General features: G+C 47.7%; 1 protein-coding gene across 1 annotated transcript; it reads right to left on the minus strand.

Moving 5' to 3' along the window:
- Positions 1 to 73: 73 nt before the first annotated feature.
- SLC24A1 (solute carrier family 24 member 1) lies at positions 74 to 20,378 on the minus strand. The gene is made up of 8 exons (XM_049782841.1): positions 18,558 to 20,378; positions 10,997 to 11,274; positions 8,314 to 8,507; positions 7,386 to 7,492; positions 3,255 to 3,677; positions 2,383 to 2,472; positions 1,332 to 1,498; positions 74 to 323 (listed from the first exon to the last, which is right to left on the minus strand). Exons 1-8 carry the CDS (start codon positions 20,376 to 20,378, stop codon positions 74 to 76), a joined length of 3,330 nt encoding a protein of 1,109 aa, XP_049638798.1.
- Between the last annotated feature and the right edge of the window lie 1,422 nt (positions 20,379 to 21,800).

A 21,800-nucleotide genomic window follows, 5' to 3' on the forward strand; every position in this document is an offset into this window, starting at 1 on the left:
TGGAACAAGAGATGCAGTATCTTTTTCCAGCACTGTTTTTGATCTGTGTTCACGTTGAGCAGCAGTAACTGAGTCAGACAGATACAGGACAGGCTATGACTCGATCCTCTAACATCACGCTGATGATCAGGAATGCGAAATAAAGGAGGAACATCGTGAAGCCCAGGATCTTATTCATTCTCCATTTGCACGAGGCAATGGAAGAGATCACAAACAGCAGCATGAGAAAAAGCAAAACAATTGCACAGAACAGGCCATTGCTGCTGACTGGGACAGGCTGTAAACCATGGATCAGAGAGAAAAGTAGCCAAGGAACAGGCAAGCTGAAAGACAAGATGCAGTATCATTATTTGGATGGTTGCTGCTAATCCCATCGATACAATATTTTACAATTTGCAAAACACTTATTTTTCTAAAAATTACAAAACAGAACTCTGGAACAGCTGAAAATATTAGCTCTGTTTCACTGATGAGGAAACAATGGTTTGAGACCACTGAATTGCATCCTGAGGATCAGCAATTTTAACCTATGTTCAAACTCAAGTTTTCTGGGGATAAGCTTTTAAAATTCACTCTTTGGAGTCAGAGCAATAGTACAGTGGGTAGGGCATTTGCCGTGCATGCATTTGACTCAGGTTTGATCCCTACAACCTATATGATACCCCCAGCCCACCAGGAGTACTTCCTGCCTTTGATATAACTGACCCAACTTGGTTAATTGCTTTTTCTCTAGATTTGTAAAATAAGACCTAACTGAACATTTTTCCTTAAATTCTTTAGTGATTGGCCTCTCCTCAGCCCACTTACATACCCCCTCTGCATATGCACAAAAACAAATCTGAATTAAGGAACCGGGGGCATGATGGGGAATTGAAAATAGCCCAGGTGCTTGTCTTTGACAGAGATGAGAGAAGACAGAGGAGCAGGAAAGGACTATGCACATTTGCTGAAATGGTTCCAGAGCCTCTTAACTGGGAAGAGTCCAAATGCCAGGCAGTAGGAATGTCAGGAAGTGGGATGGAGTCATTGCTCCTTCCAACCACACTGGACGTTGAGGAGATTTGGCTGAATTTGGTAATGGAATTTAATGGACTTCATTTTTCATTTAATCTATAAATTCCAATCGGTTACATTTCAAGAAGCATTTTAGTTCTATTATCCCATCTGGTTGTGATGAATGGATGCTACTTTGTGCCTTGGAGAAACAAGCAATACAAATGCCCTTTATTTCATGTATAATTAATGAAGCAGAAAACCAGCAAACAGAGCCAACAAAATGTTCTCCAGTCATATTTAATATGCCTTGGAAAGCCACTTTGTCACTCACTCACCCCACGGTGATATCAAATATGTTACTGCCCACCGAGCTTGACACAGCCATGTCTCCCAAGCCTTTCCGAGCAACAATCACACTGGTGATGAGGTCCGGAATCGAGGTTCCTGCAGCTAGAATCGTCAACCCCATAATCTCTTCAGAAATCCCTATTGTCTCACCAACCTGGTAAGCAGAAATGGTCATTGGGAAACCATAGCAACATCATAAATCCGATGTGCTTCAAAGCACCAGTCATACATCTTAGGTCAGACCCACAGTGGCCAAGGGAGGGAAGGAGAGGGCAAAATGTGCTATTGGGAGAAGGCAGCCATGGTGAAGAATTCTGCCCCTACCCCCACCACTCATGGAAGGCTGCGACTCCTTTCCAAGTTAGACTAAAAAATGCACCTCTGACTCATTCCCCTGCAATGCTGCCTTCCCAAAAGAAATGCCCCTCCAAGGATTTGTTCCTGGCACGTTTTCATCACTGGAGCCATGGAACCTGCTTTGTTCCAGGAACTAAGCTGGAGGCTGGAGACAGAAGTCTGAGCAGTGCGGTCCAGCCCTGCTATTAACCCAGTGTAGAAACAATTGCAGGTGGATGCTGAGCACAGTTTTCGGAGAGAACAAGACCCTGGGCGCTCAGAGGAAAGTCTAGTGAAATGCCAATGAAGAGAAGAAGCAAAGCTGAGCTGCTTGTCCTGAGTGCAGCTAGAGAGGAGAGGGGGGCACATAGCGTGGCTAGAGGAAGCAAGGCTTGTCAATGGGAAGCCAGGTGTGGGGTTCAGGGTGGAGGCCATAACCAAATGTGGGAGGCCTTGGGCTTGAACCCTGACTCCACACAAAGTAGGGAGGGAGCAGAGGTTCAAAGGCTATGTGAGTACTGTACCAGACAGAGCCTCAGTTGACTACTACACATTCTCCACAACAAGACAACGTCTTTTGTTTGAGGCTTTGAGCCCTCAAACAGAGAGGCCTTTGCCCTGATCACTCTCTGGCATGGATGCTCCCCAAAGGAGAATGTGTCCTGGCACCCGAGAAGGATTTCTCTCCTAGTGCCCACTTACCTGGTGCGCCCACCACACCAGGAGGTACGAGAACATGGCAATCCATGAGATAGAGCCCAAGAAGGTGAGGACAAATAGTTTCCTAGATTCCTGGGGAAAGGTTGAAAGGAAGGAGAGATAAGGTGCAGAAATTCAAAGTTTTCAATAATAAGAACAATACAGTGAGTGAGGCATTTGCCTTGCACATAGGAAATCTGGGTTCAATCCATAGCATTCCATAGGGTATCCTAAGTCCCACCAGGAATGTTCCTGAGTGCAGAGCCAGGAGAAAGCCCTGACCACCCATAAGATGGGACCCTAAAATAAAGATTTTGCGAGCTTTTGAGGAAAAGAGGAAAGAAGAGCTTCTAGAGATGAGTAACTGCTGCTCCCTGAGAGTTTGGCAATTCCCAGGAAGGGAGGGGTGGTGGCCTGCAAGGGGGTCCAGCCAGTGGGCTCAGCAGTTTAGGGAGCATTGTTTGCTGCTTTGGAACCAGATCAGGTAAGAGCCTAGTTTCCCTTCTGCAGCCTCTCACAGACTGCAGACCGTGAAGGGCGCCTCTAAGGACAGATGTCACTCAGACCTTCCCTGGATCTGCAGAAGCCGCTCTGAGCATCCTACATTTCCAGCCTCTCAGTAAAACTTGGGGGCTGTAGAGTGGCCCTATTCCCACATTTAAGGCAAGGAGCTGAGCTCGGAATTCAGGAACCAAGTCTTAACTGTGGCTTACAGTGGAAGATACATCTGAGGTCCTCCCAGGCTCCAGGTGCCTGTAGCCTCCAGAACTGTCTCTTCATCCCTGCCTTTGCCAGTCTCCTGACCCTGTCCACCTCCTCTTGAAGGAAAGTGCCCGGGCACCACCACCTCCCTAGGGACAGAGCTGGACACTCACCGGCCTCCGCACATCTGGCACCGTCAGCCAGAGCGGGAGCACGATGGGCAGGAGGAAGAGATACAAGACCTGCTTCTGCCGGCTCCTGGGCCACTCCAGGGACAGCGGCACATCCTGCTCCTCCTCCACCTCCTCCTCCTCCTCTTCATCTTCATCTTCCTCTTCTTCGTCCTCCTCTTCCCCCTCTTCTTCGTCTTCATCACTGTCACCTCCATCTCCTCCTCCTTCACCATCTGCACATTTCTCATTGTTTTTGGCTTCGCCACTGTGACTTTCCTCATTGAATTTCTGCTTTTCAGAGTCACCTCCAGCATCTTCCCCGTGCCTGTCCTCTGGCTGCACTTCGTCCTTGTCCACCAGGGACGATGGCCCTCCATCTGGCTCTTGGCTTTGGCCGGTGTCCTCAGCTCCCATCTCGCCTTCCTGCAAGCCAAAGCCCACACGTGAATGGGCCAGGTGTGCACTGTCTACTTCCCAGACCACTTTCTTCCCATTTTTCTTTTTTCATTCTCTCAGAATGTGTATGAGGATGAGGAAGAAAACGGTGCTATCATTAAGGAAAATGCCCTTCACTCCAGAACTCCATGTCATTTGGTATTTATTTGAGCCCTTCTAGGCATGGAGAACACCTCCCTAGAGCAGCTGTGTCACCATTAACAATCCTCGCACAATTTATGTTCGTGTCCACACCCAGGTACTCTCCTGGCATATAGAAATTTGCTCCTGAATACTGACCCACAACATGGCCCTCTTCCTCGCATTCCCCATGCTGGAGCTGACAGCCTTCTCCCAATCTTGGTGACCTCATGGCAGACTTCCAGAACTGAGCCCAGCCCACCACACAGTGAAACAGGATTATCCCCTGGTTTATCCTGTTCCCTCAAAGGGCTGAGTCCACTAAAACTCCCAAACTCATTAGTATAAAATAAAAGCAATGATGGTGCTGCCTGTTTATTGAGTTTTAGGTGTTAGGCACCAGGCTAAGTGATTTAACAATAACTTGTTCTCCCCCATACTTCTTGTGCCCAATTTCTGAGGCAGGAAGAGTTAACCCTATCTGATATATAGAAAACTCCATAAAGAGATGCAATAACTTGCCCCTTGGACAACAGTTTGTTTTTTATTTTGTTTTGTTTATTTTTGGGGGGTTTTTTTGGGTTTTTTTGTTTGTTTGTTTGTTTTTGGGCCACACCTGACAGTGCTCAGGGGTTACTCCTGGATATCTGCTCAGAAATAGCTCCTGGCAGGTACAGGGGACCATATGGGACGCCAGGATTCAAACCAACCACCTTAGGTCCTAGGTTGGCTGGTTGCAAGGCAAACACCACTGTGCTATCTCTCCAGCCCCTTGGTCCACAGTTTGTAAGTGAAGTCCTCAGTGTTTGAAAAATCCACATCTCAGCCACTTCACCACAAAATTGCTCTTCGCCAGTGCCAGGGCCAAATGAGATCTCTGGGGAGTTTATTAGAAACATATGCCTCGGGGCCGGAGAGATAGCATGGAGGTAAGGCATTTGCCTTTCATGCAGAAGGTCATCAGTTCAAATCCCGGCGTCCCATATGATCCCCTGTGCCTGCCAGGAGTAATTTCTGAGCACGGAGCCAGGAATAACCCCTGAGCACTGCGGGTGTGACCCAAAAACCATAAAAAAAAAAAAAAAAAAAGAAAGAAACATATGCCTCCTAGGCCAGGTAAACCAGAATCTTGGTTTCTAGAAGGCAACACCTTTGGTTTGGTTTGGTTTTTGAATGACACCAGGTGATGCTCTGGGCTTACTCCTGGCTCTGTGCTCAGCAGAGCTTGGGATGTTGGAGATCAAATCGAGATCTACTGTGTGCCAGGCAAGCACTCTACCTGTTGTGCTAAGCTTTGGCCCCAACCAACACTATTTTAAAGCACTCACAAGTGTTCTTCATAAGTGTTCTTCACTTGTGAGTGAAAGCTTGTGAGAGAAGGCGCTGGCTGGGAGAAAAACTCCCCTTAAGCTGTCTGCAGACTTGTCAGGGACTTGGAGCCTGTGAATCTGCAGCTCCTTGGATAAGGCACAGGCCTATCACCTATGAGAATCTTCTTACAGTCCCTTGAGTAAGTGAGCTGTTCGCTCATACACTATTCCAAATTCTGTACACTTGTACATGTCCCAGCGACATGAACAGAAGTGCAGTGACTCAGCTCTGCCCCCATGCTGGCATCATCTAAAGACCTTACAAACATTCCTGCCCATGAACCCAGCTGGCTTTTCTGACCTCACTGACTGAGAGAGAGAGAAGGGCGATTTTTTTTAATTTCCTCAAATTCTAACACACTGCGAGGCTGAGAGCCTGGTGGCATCAATGAATATGTATGAGGCTTGGATTTTGAACTGGGCGTGAAAAGAGATTTGTGGGAAATCATTCCAACATACTTACGCCCCCAGTCTCAGGAAGGGACTCCATGCCAGAGCATGACACTGATTGTACCTGCCCAGCTTGTCACCACTCAGCATGTGGCTTGAGCACACAGCCCCTTCTTCTGTCTCAGCATCAAAGCCCCCTACTCCCTGCCCCAGCTGCCTCTGTCCCAGGACTCCTTCTCAAGGGTTGATCCTCCTGTGAACTGATGCCAGACAGCTAACAAACCTCCACAGGGAGAAAGGGACACGTCATCTTCTCACAGGGGTCACAGCTGCCTCCCCAGACCAAGGATTAGTCCTCAGATATGCTCACCCTCATTCCTAGGAGTCCTGGCATGAGTTGTATGTCTTCGCAGGCCTTACTTGAGCTGGCAATGAGCCTCCTCAGGGCACTCACTGAACCATAAAGATGAGAGATCTCAGACATGGAACCTCAAGTCACTGGCTTAGGAATGAGGGGCCAGCCAGAGCAATAGCACAGAGCGTAGAGCATGGCTGGCTGACCTGGGTTTGAACCTCTGCATCAATATGGCCCCTTGAGTTTGCCAGGATTAATTTCTGAGTGTACAGCCAAGAGTAATCCCTGAGTGCAACCACACTCCGTGTTACCCAAATACAAAATAAAAAAAAAAGAAAAGAAAAGAAAAAGAAATGAGGGGCTTGGAGAGCCAGAGAAATAGTGTAGAGGGAAAGGCACTTGCCTAGCATGGAGCCAATCTGGGTTCAATCCCAGTACAACAGTGATCCCCTGAGCCACACTAGGAATGATTCCTGAGCACAGAACCAGGAGTAAGCCCTGAGCATAGTAAAGTGATGCCCCCCAAAAAAGGACGAACTACAATTTAGTGCCTATGGGTATCAAGCAGAAGAAACAAAGAGGGAAGCACTTGCATACCAAAAACATCTTTACTGCAGATTCTTATGCCAGGTGTTGTGTCTCCATATAAGTCTGTGTAGAAGTCAGACTCCATTAAGACCTGGATCCTGCCTCCACACCCACTACCCAGCCAGGGAAGAACATAGACTCAGAGTGGCCTGGGATATAGAACAGTGGCAAGGGCACTTGCCTTGCACCTGGGTTCAATCCCTGCACCGCAGTCACTAGAGCCTTCCAGGAGCCCTCCAGCCTCTGAGCATAGCACCAGGAGTCAGCCCTGAGTACCACTGGGTGTGGTCCACTTACCCCTCCAAATGAAACCTAGCACAAGAAAGGTGACTGACTAGAAGGTCCCTAAGGACAGCACCTTGGGTCTGAGATGGGGAACAGGAGCAGGAAACATAAACCAGGGAGGCTTTGCACTAGTCTGGAGAAAGGGCTGAGGCTGGGTATGTGAAGGTAGGTGGAGGGAAAGACAGACCAAGCATGGGATGGAGAAAAGCTTAGAGACCAGAGTGCTGTGTGTCATGGAGGAACTCTGTGGCTCTCAGGAGCAATGTCAGCCTGTGAACAAGTTGAGGTGCTGGAAGGTTCTGAGGAGCTCATCCATGACACCCCCTCCCCTGCATCTCCAACCTCCTGAACTCATGGGCACACCCATGGTCTATCTTCCCTGATGTTCACTGAGATGACTCACACATTGATATGCTGCCATGACAGGCCTGGCCCCCACGAGCTTGCTGACCCCAGGGAGAGCTCAGGGCTTTCCCTGCATACAGCAGGTCAGACCTCCATAGAGCAGGATATTTGCATGAGCAAGTTCCAGCCTCTTAGACACCACCATCAGAGGCGCATGCCTACCTGCCTGCCACCGTCCTCCTCCTCCTCCTCCTCCTCCTCCTCGCCCTGGGTGCCCAGCGCTGGGTCTGGTGAAGCCATGACTGCAGGGAGCTCAGCCAGCTCCTCCTCTTTAAAGGAGAAACATGGGACAGGTCAGACGAGGGGCAGAAGACAGGGCCATTGTCTGTTCCAGGGGTCTCACACGGATATGGTAGGTGCAGGGGAACTTGTGTGCAGGAAAGATGATATGAACTGTCACTGCCCAGCTCACCGTGGGGGAGAGGAGAGCCATCTCTGCTTCCACTATTCTCAGACACTCCTTCCCCAGGTGGTGTGACAGGGGACAAGTGAAGCATCTGCCCCCGCCAAGTACATGAGATTCACAATTTCCAAGGCAGGATCTAGGATGTGTGTTTAATTGGGAAGGAAAATGTTGGAAAGTCAAGAGAGCTGGAATTTGCTTACTTCTTGACTATGTGACTTAGGGAAAATCACCTGACCTCTCTGGACTTCTGTTTCTTGTCTCTAGAAGAGAATGTCTGCTGCTCTAACTCCCTCCAGGGCTGCTAAATGAATTGGGCAGGCTCTGGTATGCTGCCCATCTAGCTATCACAAAGATGTCAGCCTTCCTTCATTAATGTGTGTGATCTCAGCCTGCCAGTTCCCAGTAGCCCTATCTTGGGTAGAAGTGACCTGAAGCAGGAAGAGAATCTGAAAGAAAGATGACTGAGCAAAAGGAAGAGAAAAGTCACAATCTTGGCCTAGCCTGGTCCTGCCCCATCTGAGGAGCAGAGAGTTGCGGGTGATGCCCTAAAGCCAGCAACTGTGTTTGAATGAGAGCCCTTCATGGGTCAAGGCAGTGCCCACCACCATTCCAGCCATGTGCCTGGTGAGACTATGAGAAGAAAGAAGGTGGTAGGAGAATCCGCATGTCTCGCCAATCTCTCACCTTCTGATTTCCTCTCAGCTTTGGGGGGCTTCCCAGCCTTGTGATTCAAGCTCTCATGCTCTTTGTCCTTGGAGGGACCAGCTAGGAATGAAAAGGAAAGAGCTCGTGTCCAAACTGCAGTGTCCCAGCCACAGCCTTCAGTGAGGCTGGTCAGTGGGCAGCCAAAGATGCCAAAGTAGTATGGACAGTCTGTTCTGCGAATGGTGCATACTAGTCCTACTAGATTTATTAGTGGTACCCAATTCCCAAACTCTTTGCTTTTTGGGGGTTGGGGTTGGGTGGAGGGTGCCACATCCAGTAATGCTGGACGGAGGGGCACCAAAGGGTGCTAGGGATGGAATACTAAAGATGCACTCCTGCACTGCACTATTTTCCTGGCCCCCTCCACTCCCCAACTTCTTAAATTCCCTGCACTGGGCCAGAGCAGTTGTACAACTAGGAAGGGTACTTGCCTTGTACACAACTGACCCAGGTTCAACCCCTTGCACCCCTTAGTAGTTGGTCCTCCAAAAACTGTCAGAAGTGATTCCTGAATGCAGAGCCAGGAGTGACTCCTGAGCATCACTGGGCATGGCTCCCAAATAAACAAACAAAAAAATAAATAAAAAACACAAATAAATAAATTCCCTGCACCATCACACTGGCTGTGACTTTGAGCAAGTCAGTTTCCCTCTTGAGATCTGTTTCCTTTCTGGTAAGAGACACACTTAGACTCAGGAACTCGTGGGAATGGTCTTTTTGAACACCAGTGCAGGCTGCCTGCATGCTGAGAGGGTCCAGCTTTAGCTGGCCATGTCTGACTAGAATGCACCATGTGGGTGAGGGAGAGCTAGGGAATTCTGCCAAACTCGAAAGTGAACTTCTGCCAGTCTCGAAAGTGAACTTCCTTGAAGTGATTAGAATCTCCGCATACTTCTGGGGGAAATGCAGGTGGCTGTGCTCATGAACTTTCCACTACAGTGGGATCTAGAAAGAGCCAAACCCAGGCTCCCAGACAACGCCCTTTCTGACCTCAGACACCTGCAGCCAGAACAGGGTCTCCGTCCACTGTGAAGATGGTGCTGTCAGGAAAGTTGGAAAAGGGTGGGAGATGTTACAGGGTTAGAGCACTTGCCTTGCGCATGGTCTCCTTGGCTCTGAAACCCAGGGCAAGGAGAGGGGAGGGAAAATATGACAGAACCTAGTGCTACAGAGTGTCATCTGCATTCCTGCTTGTCTGCTGCTGAGTCCTGGGTGACTCTAAACTTCAGTCTCTTCCCTAAAGAGGCCACACCCTGGCATACTCAGCACTTATACAGGAGTCCATCAGACAGTTTACAGAAATGCTTTCATGCCTCCTATAAACATCATTACATTAGCTCAGCTTTTGGAGCCAGACAGCATGAGATTGAAACCATAGTCTGACTATTCCTTCCTCGGTTCTTCATCGGTAATATCTCAGACTTGTTGACGAGTAAATTAATAAATACATGAGCATGCTTGAAACACAGTTTGGCATCTAAAAAGCACTTAAGCTTTAGCTCTGATGACACCCACGAATTGACAACAGGAACTAAGAGCATCTCTCGTGGCCAGGAAGCAAATCTGTGTTGACGAGGCCAGAGTTGCCAAGGGTTTTCATGTGGAGGGACCCTTAGGGGTCACACACATTTGGACAGAGATTGTGCAATGTGGGGAGCCATTGTAGATCAAGCTGTCAGGGTCCCAGATGGGCAGAGAAGAAGCAAGGCTGGGAGGTTCTCCCCTCCAGCACCTCCCTACAATCATGCTCCCTCAAGACCAGAGACCTGTCATCTCTCAGTGTGGGAAATGGACACTCAATTACCTCCATCCATACTACTCTTGCACCCTGGTACAAAGCAGGCACACCCAGATGACTGGTGTCAAGGGTTCCCCCTGCCTGTTAGAGGGGCTGACATAGTCCCTAACTTCTCATTCCCAAGCCACATGGGAAAACAGGGCTGTTGCAGTACCTCTCCGTGTCTCTCTCTCTCCCTCACATATACCCCATATACTCTCTCACACACACTTGTGGTTCTCGTACAAACACACTCTGACTCTCACAACATTCTTACACATGCACTCTGACTTTTACACACTGACTCACATATACTCTGACCTTTACTCTCACAACACACACACACACACACACACACACACACACACACACACACACACACACACACCTGAGTAAAATCTCTGGAAGTAGATACCCTTCAGAGAGTAAGTGAGAGATAAGAGCATAGCTAGACTCTGTGGAAAGAGCTGAAACACCTGGAAAGGGTGGAACCATCTGGACAACTGTGTGGAAAAACAGCTGGAATGTCTGAGAGCCGAGGCTTTCCTCACAGTACTCCTGGGTAGAGTCAGGGTAGAACCGGGCAGCTCTGGGAGTAGGACCATGTCCCAGAGCAGATCATATGGTGTCCCCACTCACACCATCACCAAAGGCAGATGGCATCATATGCATAGGCATGGGCACAGGGTCAGAACACCAGAGACTTGGCAGGGGGGAGCTATCCCAGGAGGGACCCCAAGAGTAGCCCAGGTGGAATTGTCCTTCTGGAGACTCTGAAGGCCATGAGCTGATGTGTGTGTTAGGGGCCTTGAAAGGGGAGCCCCAACATAGATGAGTCAGTGCTGGCTATGACACTGTCCACACCTGTGCAACCAAATCTCTCACCTGGATTCCTGGGAGATTCTGGGTTTCCGTCTCCTCACCCGCTGACTTCCTGCCACACTCCCCTGTTGCCTCGCTTCTCCTGCACCAGCTCTTGGCCTGGCTGTTTCAGCTTCTTTCTGCACCCTGGCAGCAGCGGGATCCAACATGGCACTACCCTGCTTACCTTCCCCCAGAGGGTCCAGGCTGTGGAGCATGAGCCAGAAGATGGTGCTGCGGATGGTGCTGCTATGCAGAGAGGCTGAACTGCTCTCACGGGTCAGCATGGACACAGACGGGAGCTGGCAGGGGAGAGCCACACAGGCCTCATTGGGCCCTGCCCAACATGTGCGAGCACCCACACCAGGGACCTCCCTTCCCCAGAGTCAGGGTAGCCTCACGGCAGCTGCCCCCAGCTCACACTAGCTCCACTGTTTCCTCTCTGCTAGGCTTGCAACACTCCCTAGTGATGCCACAGACCAGAGCAAGCCTCAGGACACACACTTGCGCCCACCCACACCACAGTTCTCACACTGTTTTAGTCAAGAATCATTCAGGCTAAAATTCCATTCCCTTCTGTCTCGCCAACATTTAGAAACGCTACTTATGGCCCCAGCCAAAGTCAAGACTAGCAGCCAGGACTTCTACATTCTAGTCCTTCTCTTCTCCCACCTGCTCAGAGACATCTACAGAGCCAAGGGGCAGGGCTGGGTAGGGGTTTGCTCAGACTCTTTCAGCCAACTCCATCTGAATAACCCTGGGAGATATACCAAGCCCGGCTCCCAAGGCGCCATCAGCCACTCGAGCTTCTGGAGCTGTCCTCGCCCGTCCTCTAGTGGCTGTGCTCAGACACTGCGCCACAACAGACCTAAAGGTTTTCTCAAGGTGGACTTGTGGCCTTCAGAATCTAAGATTCAGGCTCTGGGACCTCCTAAGACTGTCAATTTCCCAAACATCTCCAGGCCCAAAAGAGTTAAAGCACCTTTATTTTTTTCCAGAAATCCCAGACTCCTCTGTCTCCTGTGCCTCTCCAATGTTTCTCTTAATTTGGGGACATTCCAAGTATTGCGCATTAAAGTGATTAAGCTTTTAGGAGTTGGAGTGATGGTACAACTGGTAGGGAGCTTGCCTTGCACCCTGGCTTTTGATCTCCAGCATCTCATGTGATCCTCTCAGTCCTACTAGGAGAGATTCCTGACTGCAAAGCCAGGAGCAACTCCTGAGCATGGCCCGCCCAAAAAAAAAAAAAAAAAAAAAAAAAGTAAAGTGATTAAATTCTTCATCTCGCCCAGTCTTTTGCAAATCTGAGGCTCACATTCACCATACAAGCTAGGAATACAGTGACTTTCTGGGCTAACTTTCTGACACCTCCTCCAAGGCTACTCCTTCCTGCCTATACCCTTCCTAAGTGCCCCCTCCCACACTGCTCAATGTCATCCTCTGAGACTCTGCTGTTATTTCAGCTGCATGTTATCACCACCTGTTCCATTGCAAACAGGGATGAAAGTGATGATGATTTTTGGGAAACCCTGCCTCTTTCTATTCCTTCTGCAGGGACAAAGGAAACAGATACATCTCCAGAGATATGTGACTCAGAAAATGATGTCACTGCATCTGTATACAGTGTCTCTGGTAAATGAATCCACTCACCAAGGTCCCCAACAACAGCTGGCTTACAGCCCCCTAAATCCACCATCCTTGACCTGGGATTTAGTTCAAAGGGCTGAACACATCATACAGGTTCAATCTCCAGCACTTGGTCCTCCCAGAAGAGACCCCCAAGCAATACACATGGACTCCTGGTTCCTCATTTGAAAGACTTCTCCCCCATCCCACCCTTTGTTTTGTGCCTCTGCTTCACAAACCCTTCCTCTGTCCCCATCTTTCTCTGTTCATCATCTTCCTCTGTCTCCCAGTGCCCATCTCATTCTCTTTTCTAAAATTTTATTCTTTTCCTCCATAGCACATGCCAGTTTATTCATAACTACATGTATACATACAAATGGACAAGCCACCCCACAGGGCATCTTTCAGGCAGATTGTCTAACTCATTCAGCATGATAGCACTTCCCAGCATTACTGCCAGAATCTATCTGTGGGCACAGGAACTAAAGGCTGAAGAGAACTTTACCTGGCACCATTGCAGGTCCAGAGAAGTTGCTCCCACCCTCTGCTCCCACCAAAAAGAAGCTCCAGCAGGAACAAAGGCCAGGAAAGGAATATCAATAATACCATCAACTCTTCCCCCTGGCAAACACTCTAGTAATGGATTCTTACCTAGGTAAAAAGTTCCACAAGGGGCAGATTGGGAAAATCCTATGGAAGTCAACTGGGAACGAAGAAAAAACACACAGGCATGTTGACAGCCCATGTATGTGGTCCCCAGCACACATCTCTCCTGCATCTCCCTTCTTGAGATTTTTTACTTTCATACTTGCATGCTGGGATATGTACTGCAGCTCTCTCCTCCTTGGAGAAGTCCATGTTCTCCCTTGAGCATGTTTCTCTCTTATTGTCAAGGGCTTCCAGGCAGTCATTAATATTTTCTGCTGCCCATTGCCTCCCTGACCCCATACCTCCAGGGTCAGCTCAGACTCTCAGAAAAAGCAGCCGCATTGCCTGCCCCAGGGTTCCCCTAAGCCATCCATCTTATTTACTCATCCATTCCACTATCATTTCCTGACCACTTGTCCTTGCAAGGGGCTGTGCTCACCTTGTGGGGATGCGGCATAAGGATTCTAAATCCTTAAAGGAACTGAGACCAATGATAGTATCACCTGACAACGTTCAGGACTGAGAAGCAAAAAGACAAAGAGGCTGTGCCCAGAGGGGCAGGGAAGGCATCTGAGACTGGTAGAACATATGAGTAGCTTCAGGCTTTGTTGTTGTTTTATTGTTCTGTTTTCACTCAGCAAAGATTAATGGACTCCCTGGCCTGGGTCCTACCCTCACCTTGGTAACATGAGCCAGAAACCTTGCACTTGACTCTTCACCCAAAACAGATTCTCCTCTTGATCTTTGTCTAAACCCAAACATCTACGCAGTTCACTTCCTCTTCCTCAAAATCTACATCCAATCAGGCATCACACCTAGTTCCTGAAAGCCCTCATTCTCAAAAGGAGTCTGGATTCCTTAGCTGAGCTCACCGGCCTCCTGCTCATCTCCAGTCTTCCGTTGTACTACAGGAACAAAATGTAAAAGATGACTGTGATGTTAGTCACATTTTTCAAAAGTAGCATTTCAATAAATGGGTAAAATTTATTTTAATAATTGATTTCATTCAATTATTTAAAATATGGTGATTAATATATAATGCATAATTATTTTGCATCGAGCTTCTATTAAGCCTTTTAAACATGCCACGTGCTTAATACTCGCAGCATAGTTCAAAGTGTCAAAGTTTTGACCAAGCCCAACTGTAGTCTCTGAAGCCATCTTCCACTTTCCACACAGCTTTTCCAGTCAGGCTTTTTCAGTGTAACATCAGAATAAAAACATATGCACAGGCGAGTGGAATAAACTAGAGAGCCCAGAAATCAATCCACATGTACACTGATCTCTATTCTACAACATAGGAGCTAAGCCCAGGAAGACCTCTTCAGTGAATGGTGATGAAACACCCACGTGCATAAGAAAAGGAAACTAGGGCCAGAGTAACAGCACAGCGGTAGGGTGTTTGCCTTGCACACAGTGACCTGGGATGGACCCGGGTTCTATCCTTGGCATCCCATATGGTCTCCAGAGCCTGCCAGCAGAGGTTTTCTAGTGCAGAGCCAGGAGTAACCCCTGAGTGCTACCAGATGTGGGGAAGAAAGAAAGAAAGAAAGAAAGAAAGAAAGAAAGAAAGAAAGAAAGAAAGAAAGAAAGAAAGAAAGAAAGAAAGAAAGAAAGAAAGAAAGAAAGAAAGAAAGAAAGAAAGAAAGAAAGAAAGAAAGAAAGAAAGAAAGAAAGAAAGAAAGAAAGAAAGAAAGAAAGAAAGAAAGAAAGAAAGAAAGAAAGAAAGAAAGAAAGAAAGAAAGAAAGAAAGAAAGAAAAGGCAAGGAAACTAGATCATAACTTGTTGCAAATGGAGTGCATGTTAAATCCAAATCATAAAGTACAGTGAAGATAGGGGGATATACTCCAAATTAAAGGCAAAATAAACTACCAGAAATGACCAGGGATATTGCTCAAAGGACTGAGTGCATGGTTAGCATGTGGGAGTCCAGATTTGATACCCAACACCTATGGTCCCTCAAGCACTACCAGGAACAACTCTTGAATAACAAAGCTGGGGGTATCCCCTCAGCACAACCAGGTTTGGCCCAAAAAAAAGAGATAGAAAGAAAATAAACTTTAAAAAAAAATAACCTAGCAAATGGAGAAAATAGTTATACATTATACATCAGTGTTAATATCCAAAATATATAAAGAAAATGAAACAAAATATATAAAGAATTCTATCAACAAATAAGAATGGAACCCAATTAAGGAAGGGGGATCAAAGACCTAAAATAAATAGTAAATGAAAGACAAATTCCAGAGGGTTTCACTTAAACATGGAATATGAATAAAACAGTGAACTTTAGGTCAAAAAAAAATCTGACAACAGAACTAACTTCTAGACTCAGTGGTATGATATGAATGAGAAAGCATAAGTAGAAGAAATTAGTAAGGGATAGTATGTATGGTGGATGGCATTAAACTTTGGTGGGAGTATGATATCATGCATATGAAATATGAAATTATATCCCAAAATCCTATACTAGTGCAAGCCAATGATAAATATGTTTTATGTTAAAATATAATCTTTTATTGATTATATTAAGATTATTAATTGTTGACTTGCCCAGAATAATAGGGGTAGTTAACAGTGAAACCTCAGTTAAAACTCATATATATACATATATAAGTATTCATGTTCCTGTGATAAGGGCCAGAAAACTGGCTAAGAAGCTGACTAATTCTCTCTAAACTTCAGTTTTCCTCATTTGCAAAATGGAATAACCATCTCTGCTTGGTAGGATTTTCATGAGAAGTTGCTAAGACAGTGCACAGAGAAAACATGTCTTGCAGACGTGAGGATTCCCTCCCACTCCTTTCTCTCTAAGTTGTTGGGGTTCCCAGAGAAAATGGAACTGCTGCTAGAGAGATGTCAGGACACAGCCCTTGAAGGCAGAAAGACAACGGCAATGGTAAGCTTAATGCACCTCACCCAAGCTGACTGACTGACCGAAGAGGAGCTGAGAGTCCTACCTTCCTTGTTCCTGTTTCCATCCAGAAAAGAGCAAACTCACTCATCTACCCTTCTCTTGCGCCTGCTAGATTTTCTGAGTGACCATGGTTCAGAACTTGTTTCAATCCCAGGTTGTTTTGTTTTGTTTTTTATTTTTTGTTTTGTTTTGTTTTGTTTTGTTTTGGGTGGTCACACCCGGCAGCGCTCAGGGGTTACTCCTGGCTCGATGCTCAGAAATCGCCCCTGGCAGGCACGGGGGACAATATGGGATGCCGGGATTTGAACCACCGTCTGTCTGCATGTAAGGCAAATGCCTTATTTCCATGCTATCTCTCCAGCCCCGCCCAATCCTAGTTTTTAACCACAATTTTGTCCCACCTTTCATTGGCCCTTGGAATATGGTTGACTCAAAAAGTCTGAGCTTCTGGGGCTGGAGTGGGTACGATGTTTGCCTTTGCCTACCCGAGTTCAATCTCAAGCATCCCATATGGTCTTCCAAGCAACACCAGGAGTAACTCCTGAGCACCACTCAAGTGTGGCCCCCCCAAAAAAAAAAGTAAAATAAGCCTGAGTTTCTGTGGCACCTGCTTTCAGAGATGCTGCTCCAAAGAGGCTTTATTGATTAGGAAGAGGAGAAATAGTAGGTATTTGGTTTGGCCTGGCATAAGGCCCCAGGGCTACCTGTCCAGTAAGTAGAGAGGGCTCTACACCCAGAGTTGATCATCAGTGACTGTATGGAGGCCCTGTCTGCACCAATATTTCATTTATGTATATAAGCATTTGTGTGTATGTGTGTGTGTGTTTGACTCTTCTTTCTGCTCCTCATGACCTATGTATTGTCTGGAGTATAAGATGACTTTTTAACCCACAAAAAACTTCTTAAAAGTCAGGGGTCATCAAAGAAGGGACCACCTATTCTAGCAGCCCAGGGGGTGGTGGTGGGGGATATGGGTTGCAGGAAGGGAACGGGGATGGAAGGAGGACAAATTTGGTGATGGGTATTCCCTTGATTCAATGTTAATATGTACCTAAAATACTACTGTGAAAGATATGTAAGCCAATATGATCAAAATAAAAATTAAAAAAAAAAGTCAGGGGTCATCTTATACGCTGGTATACAGCATGCTAAAACTTACTCCAGCTTCAGAGATAAGTGATCTGCCCCCCTCTTACTGCCACATCCCATGCAGCTGCCAAGTGTCATCACTCAGTTCTCAGCTTGTCCTGATTCATCTTTCAGGGCACACAGAGGAGCTGAGTTACTGAGCGCTGCATCCCACCCAGTCTCTGGGTGTCATCGCTGGTATGTGACTTTCCGGTGCCCAAGGCCTATATTTTAACAGGAAAAGTAAGGGGTCATCTTATACGCCCAGTCATCTTATATGCCAGAAAATACAATGTTTTCTTTTGGTTTGGGGGCCACACCCAGTTGTGCTTAGGGCTTACACTTGACTCTATGCTCAGGGATCACCCCTAGTGGAGCCTAGGGAACCAAACAGTGGTGTGAGGGATTAAAGCCACATCAGTCACATGCAAAACAAAGGCCTTAGCCACTACTATCACTCTAGCCTTCATCTTCTAATATTTACAACTGAAAACTCCTCCCACGCATTCAGAACTCTAGTCACTTCGTGTGTGGAATGTGAACAAAACAGGATTAAATAAAAGTGAGGGCTCTATGGACATGAGAGATAATATAGCGGATGGGGCATTTGCCTTGCAGGTGGCCAAAACAGGTTCGATCTCCAGCATCACAGGTGGCCAAACCAGGTTTAATCTCCAACATCCTATATGGTCTTCTGAACCATCCAGAAATGATACCTGAGCTCAGAAGTAGGAGTGATACCTGAGCACTTCCAGGTGGTGTCAATAAATAAATAAATAAATAAATAAATAAATAAATGAATGAATGAATGAATGAATGAATGAATGAATGAACAAACTTTAAAAAAAGAAAGAGTTCTAGATAAATCCTCAACACTACCCTCCTGAAAGAGATGGTCATTTATTCTTCCCTAATAATGCTTTGGACAATAACCAAAGACCAGCTCAACTGTCATTTCCAAAGAATAAACCAGGCAGGGTTCTACTGACTCTCTGTTATGTGGCTTTGAACAGTTTCACTTCCCTAAGCCTCAGTTTCTTGCCCTAACTACGGAGGAATCACAATAGCAACCATTTTGTAGGATGCCTGAAAGGTTAGCCAGTCACTCTTGCAAAAGCCCCTAAACACTGCCTGGCAGAAAACAGGCCTTAAACTGTGGGTTGAATTGCTAAGGCACCAAAGCACTCATTTCTTACAATCTACTGTTTCCTTCTCCACCCTTTGCCTCAAAAGGGCTAAAGCACAGCGGGCCAGCCTGTCCTTACCTTGCTGAGATCTCCAAGGGCCGTGACCTTGGTGGCCGGCCTCTTGTTGAGCTGCTCCTTCACCCAGCACTCCAGCTGCTGGTTCCACTTCATGGTGAGCACGTAGACGGCGTAGGCCAGCAACAGCAGCAGGCTCTCCCACCAGGCAATGAGGCTGTCCAGGAAGAAGAGGATGAGCATCATCAGGTCCAGGATGTAGAAGGAGACATCCCGGAACAGGGGCCACCAAGTGAGGTTGAGGATCTCCCGGGACAAGAGGGAGCAGGTGCCGATAACAAAGAGAATATTAAACACAGCCGAGCCCACTATGGTGCCAATGCCCACGTTGCTGTGAGAGATGAAGACACCGATGAGGGAGGTAAAGAGCTCAGGGGCTGAGCCACCAGCAGCCATAAATGTGGCACCAGCCACGTCCTCCGATATCCGTAGCTTGTCCGTGATGACTCCCAGTGCGGGAACGAAGTACTCGTCACACACGATGGCCAAGGCCACAAACACATACATCATGCCGAAGATGTGCAAGATCAGCCAGCCCTGCTGTCGCTCCTCCACACTGAACAAGTCCGGAGGGTACTCTCCTTTAGGGGGGTGGGCTGGCTGGCTGGGGGGCAGTCCTGAGGGACTGGGCTGGATGTGGTTGGGGAAGGGGACAGTGAGTGTGATGGGGTCTGGCTGCAGCACCACACAGCCATGGTCCTGAGTGACTATGCTTGCCCTACTGGGGGCACTTGCTGAGGTGCTCGGTGCTTGTGGAAGTTTCTTTGACAGCCCCCAGAAAGTAGTCGAGGAAGTGCTAAAAGTCAGAGCACTGGTTCTGGAGGAGGAGTCCCCCTGTCGCTGGGCAGCAGTAGAGGTGTGGGCTCCTATGGGCCTATTGTCTGACTTGGTTGAGGTCTCTGATGGCTGAGGGGTGGTTGGGGGGTGCGCCAAGACAGTTCCTGGTGGAGTTGAGAGGTAGTTCTCCCCTACTAGTCCCTGGGAGACAGTTGAGCTGCCACTGTCTCTGCCCTTTGCTCTACTAGGAGCAGTCAGGGAATTTGTTTCTATGTCGCTGTCCAGGACTGTTGGGGTGTGAGCCAGGACACCTTGGGTTGAGGATGTAGTGACTTCCTGCCCTCTGTTGGAAGGAGTGGTCTTCAGTGCTGTGTAGGTCACCACTGTTTCCCTGCCTTTCACTGTGGATCTTGGGGTGACCTCCTGGGTTCTCATCATGGTCATGAGCATGGGAGGAATATGACTGACCACATGCCTAGTGCCCAGAGATGGGCTGTTCTTCCTCACCACTGCCCGGATTTGAGTTGGATGGTGGCTCATTTCTCCCCAAGCCGGTGTTAGGGTTGCCTTGGTCCCCGTCATTGTGGATGCGGTTGAAGTGGGATCCATCTGTCCTCTCCCAGGCGTGGTGCCGAGGGTTCCCCTCACGCTTTCAGTGTCTGTTCTAGTGGGACTGGAGCTATCTTTGGGTCGTGCTGCTCTTCTGGGCAGCCTGTGGGTACTTCCCAGTGTCCAGCCAGGTCTTGTTTCAGCCCCATCCTGGGTGGGGAGAGGCACTGGAGTCCCACTCTCCATTCCAGAGTTGACTCTCCAAGGATCACTGCTCACCATCACCTCCTTCCTGGGGAGGTCCCGACCAGCCAGTTTTATAGGGAATGGCAAAGAGACTGCCCCCCACAGGGAGGGCAGGCCCTGGGAACTCCTCATGTGCTGGTAGAGAGAACCAAGGAGCAGTATTCCCAGAAAGAAGAATAAGCGACTCCAAAGAAGTCGTTTTGGCCCGAATATCCGCCTCTCCTGTGTCCCCATCCTAATCAGCTTCCCCATGAGAACAGTTTTATGTTAGAGATGGCCCCTCATTCTGTCCTTGGAAAGACGGGGTCTGTGTTGGGATCCAGGATGGTGATCGGAGGAGACTTCTCCATGCAGTCCCGACAAGGTAGCTACAAAGCTAGAAGATGAAGAAAAAGTTATTTGACCTTGTGACAGAAGGAGGTAGAAGATGGAATGTGTGAGGTCCTGCAATCAGGAAAAGCACTGTGGACAGACTAACTCAGTGATACAAAACAGGCCCCTGTTCTACTACATGGTGGTAAAGAAAGCCTAGTGGAGCTTTCGGGGAGCAGGGAGGGGAAGCAGAAGTCAATCACTGATGACCACTGAGCAAACTTGAGCTCATTAGACCATCATTATAATACTATAACAAATCAAAACCATGCCCACCTGGCACCATGACATTTTATAGTCTCATGGTCATCTATGGAAGTGACAAAAGTGGTCAAATGTGCTTAGGACCCCAGATTGCAGGTATTTGGGGGAGGAGAAAGAGAAGGACACAGTAAACAGGCAAACAGACAGCTCTAGTGATCCCCTTATACCCCAATTTATGCATTTAAGGGAATGTCTTTGCTACTTTGTACCCCATGAATAAACTTTACTTGGTCCCAGTGGGTTCTCATGTTTCTACTTACCTCCTCTACCTTTCTTTTGCTATTTTGTGCTCTGCATTCAATTTTTCTTGCGGGACACAAAATCAGAGACTTTTTTCAGACACAAAATGAGACACATAAGAGGGTACTGTGTATGTGGTGTCCTGACCTGTCAAACTATGCCATCCCTCACCTGACAAAGTGACTGTCACACAGGCCTTTGTGGTGGAGACTATTTCAAGAACAGAACTACCTACCCCTGCTCCAGGGGCCCTGTCCATTGGCAACAGATTATCTAAGTTGAGTACAGTTGTACCCCTACCTAGTAGAGTATACCCCACTTTCCCTGCGGGAAGCCGGCTGACATTTCTCAAGTCTAAAACTGTGGGAACAGGAGCTCGGTCATTATTAGCTGGTACCCCAGGCTGCATATTTCACATTCTCAGAGGCCAGACAGAAGGAATAAAATTTTAGTTCAGAGAGATAGTACAACGGATAGGGCTCAATTCCCAGTACCCCATTTGGTCCCCAAAAAACCCCACAGAAATTCCTAAGTGTAGAACCAGGAGTAACCTCTGAGGAACACAGGTTTACTCACCCCACCACCAAACAAAAAAGGGGGGGAAAGAAAATTTTATTTTTATTTTAAGCTTTAGAGAGAGAGAGAGAGAGAGAGAGAGAGAGAGAGAGAGAGAGAGAGATAAGTGCCAGAAATATTGAGGGTTTTTTTGGGGGGGGTCACACCTGGCAGCACTCAGAGGTTACTCCTGGCTCTTCTGGCCCCAATATTGAGATCTTTTTTTTTTTAAAGAGGGGTCAA

This window comes from Suncus etruscus, chromosome 1 (genome assembly GCF_024139225.1).
Source record: "Suncus etruscus isolate mSunEtr1 chromosome 1, mSunEtr1.pri.cur, whole genome shotgun sequence".
Classification (NCBI taxonomy): Eukaryota; Metazoa; Chordata; class Mammalia; order Eulipotyphla; family Soricidae; genus Suncus; species Suncus etruscus.

Coding starts and splice junctions, on each gene's coding strand:
- SLC24A1 (XM_049782841.1), bottom strand. CDS start 20,378: ATGGGGAAGCTGATTAGGATGGGGACACAGGAGAGGCGGATATTCGGG. Junction 11,275..18,557: donor CCCTTGGAGATCTCAGCAAG/GTAAGGACAGGC, acceptor CTCCCCTGCCAG/CTCCCGTCTGTGTCCATGCT. Junction 8,508..10,996: donor AGAATCTCCCAGGAATCCAG/GTGAGAGATTTG, acceptor CACCATTCGCAG/AACAGACTGTCCATACTACT.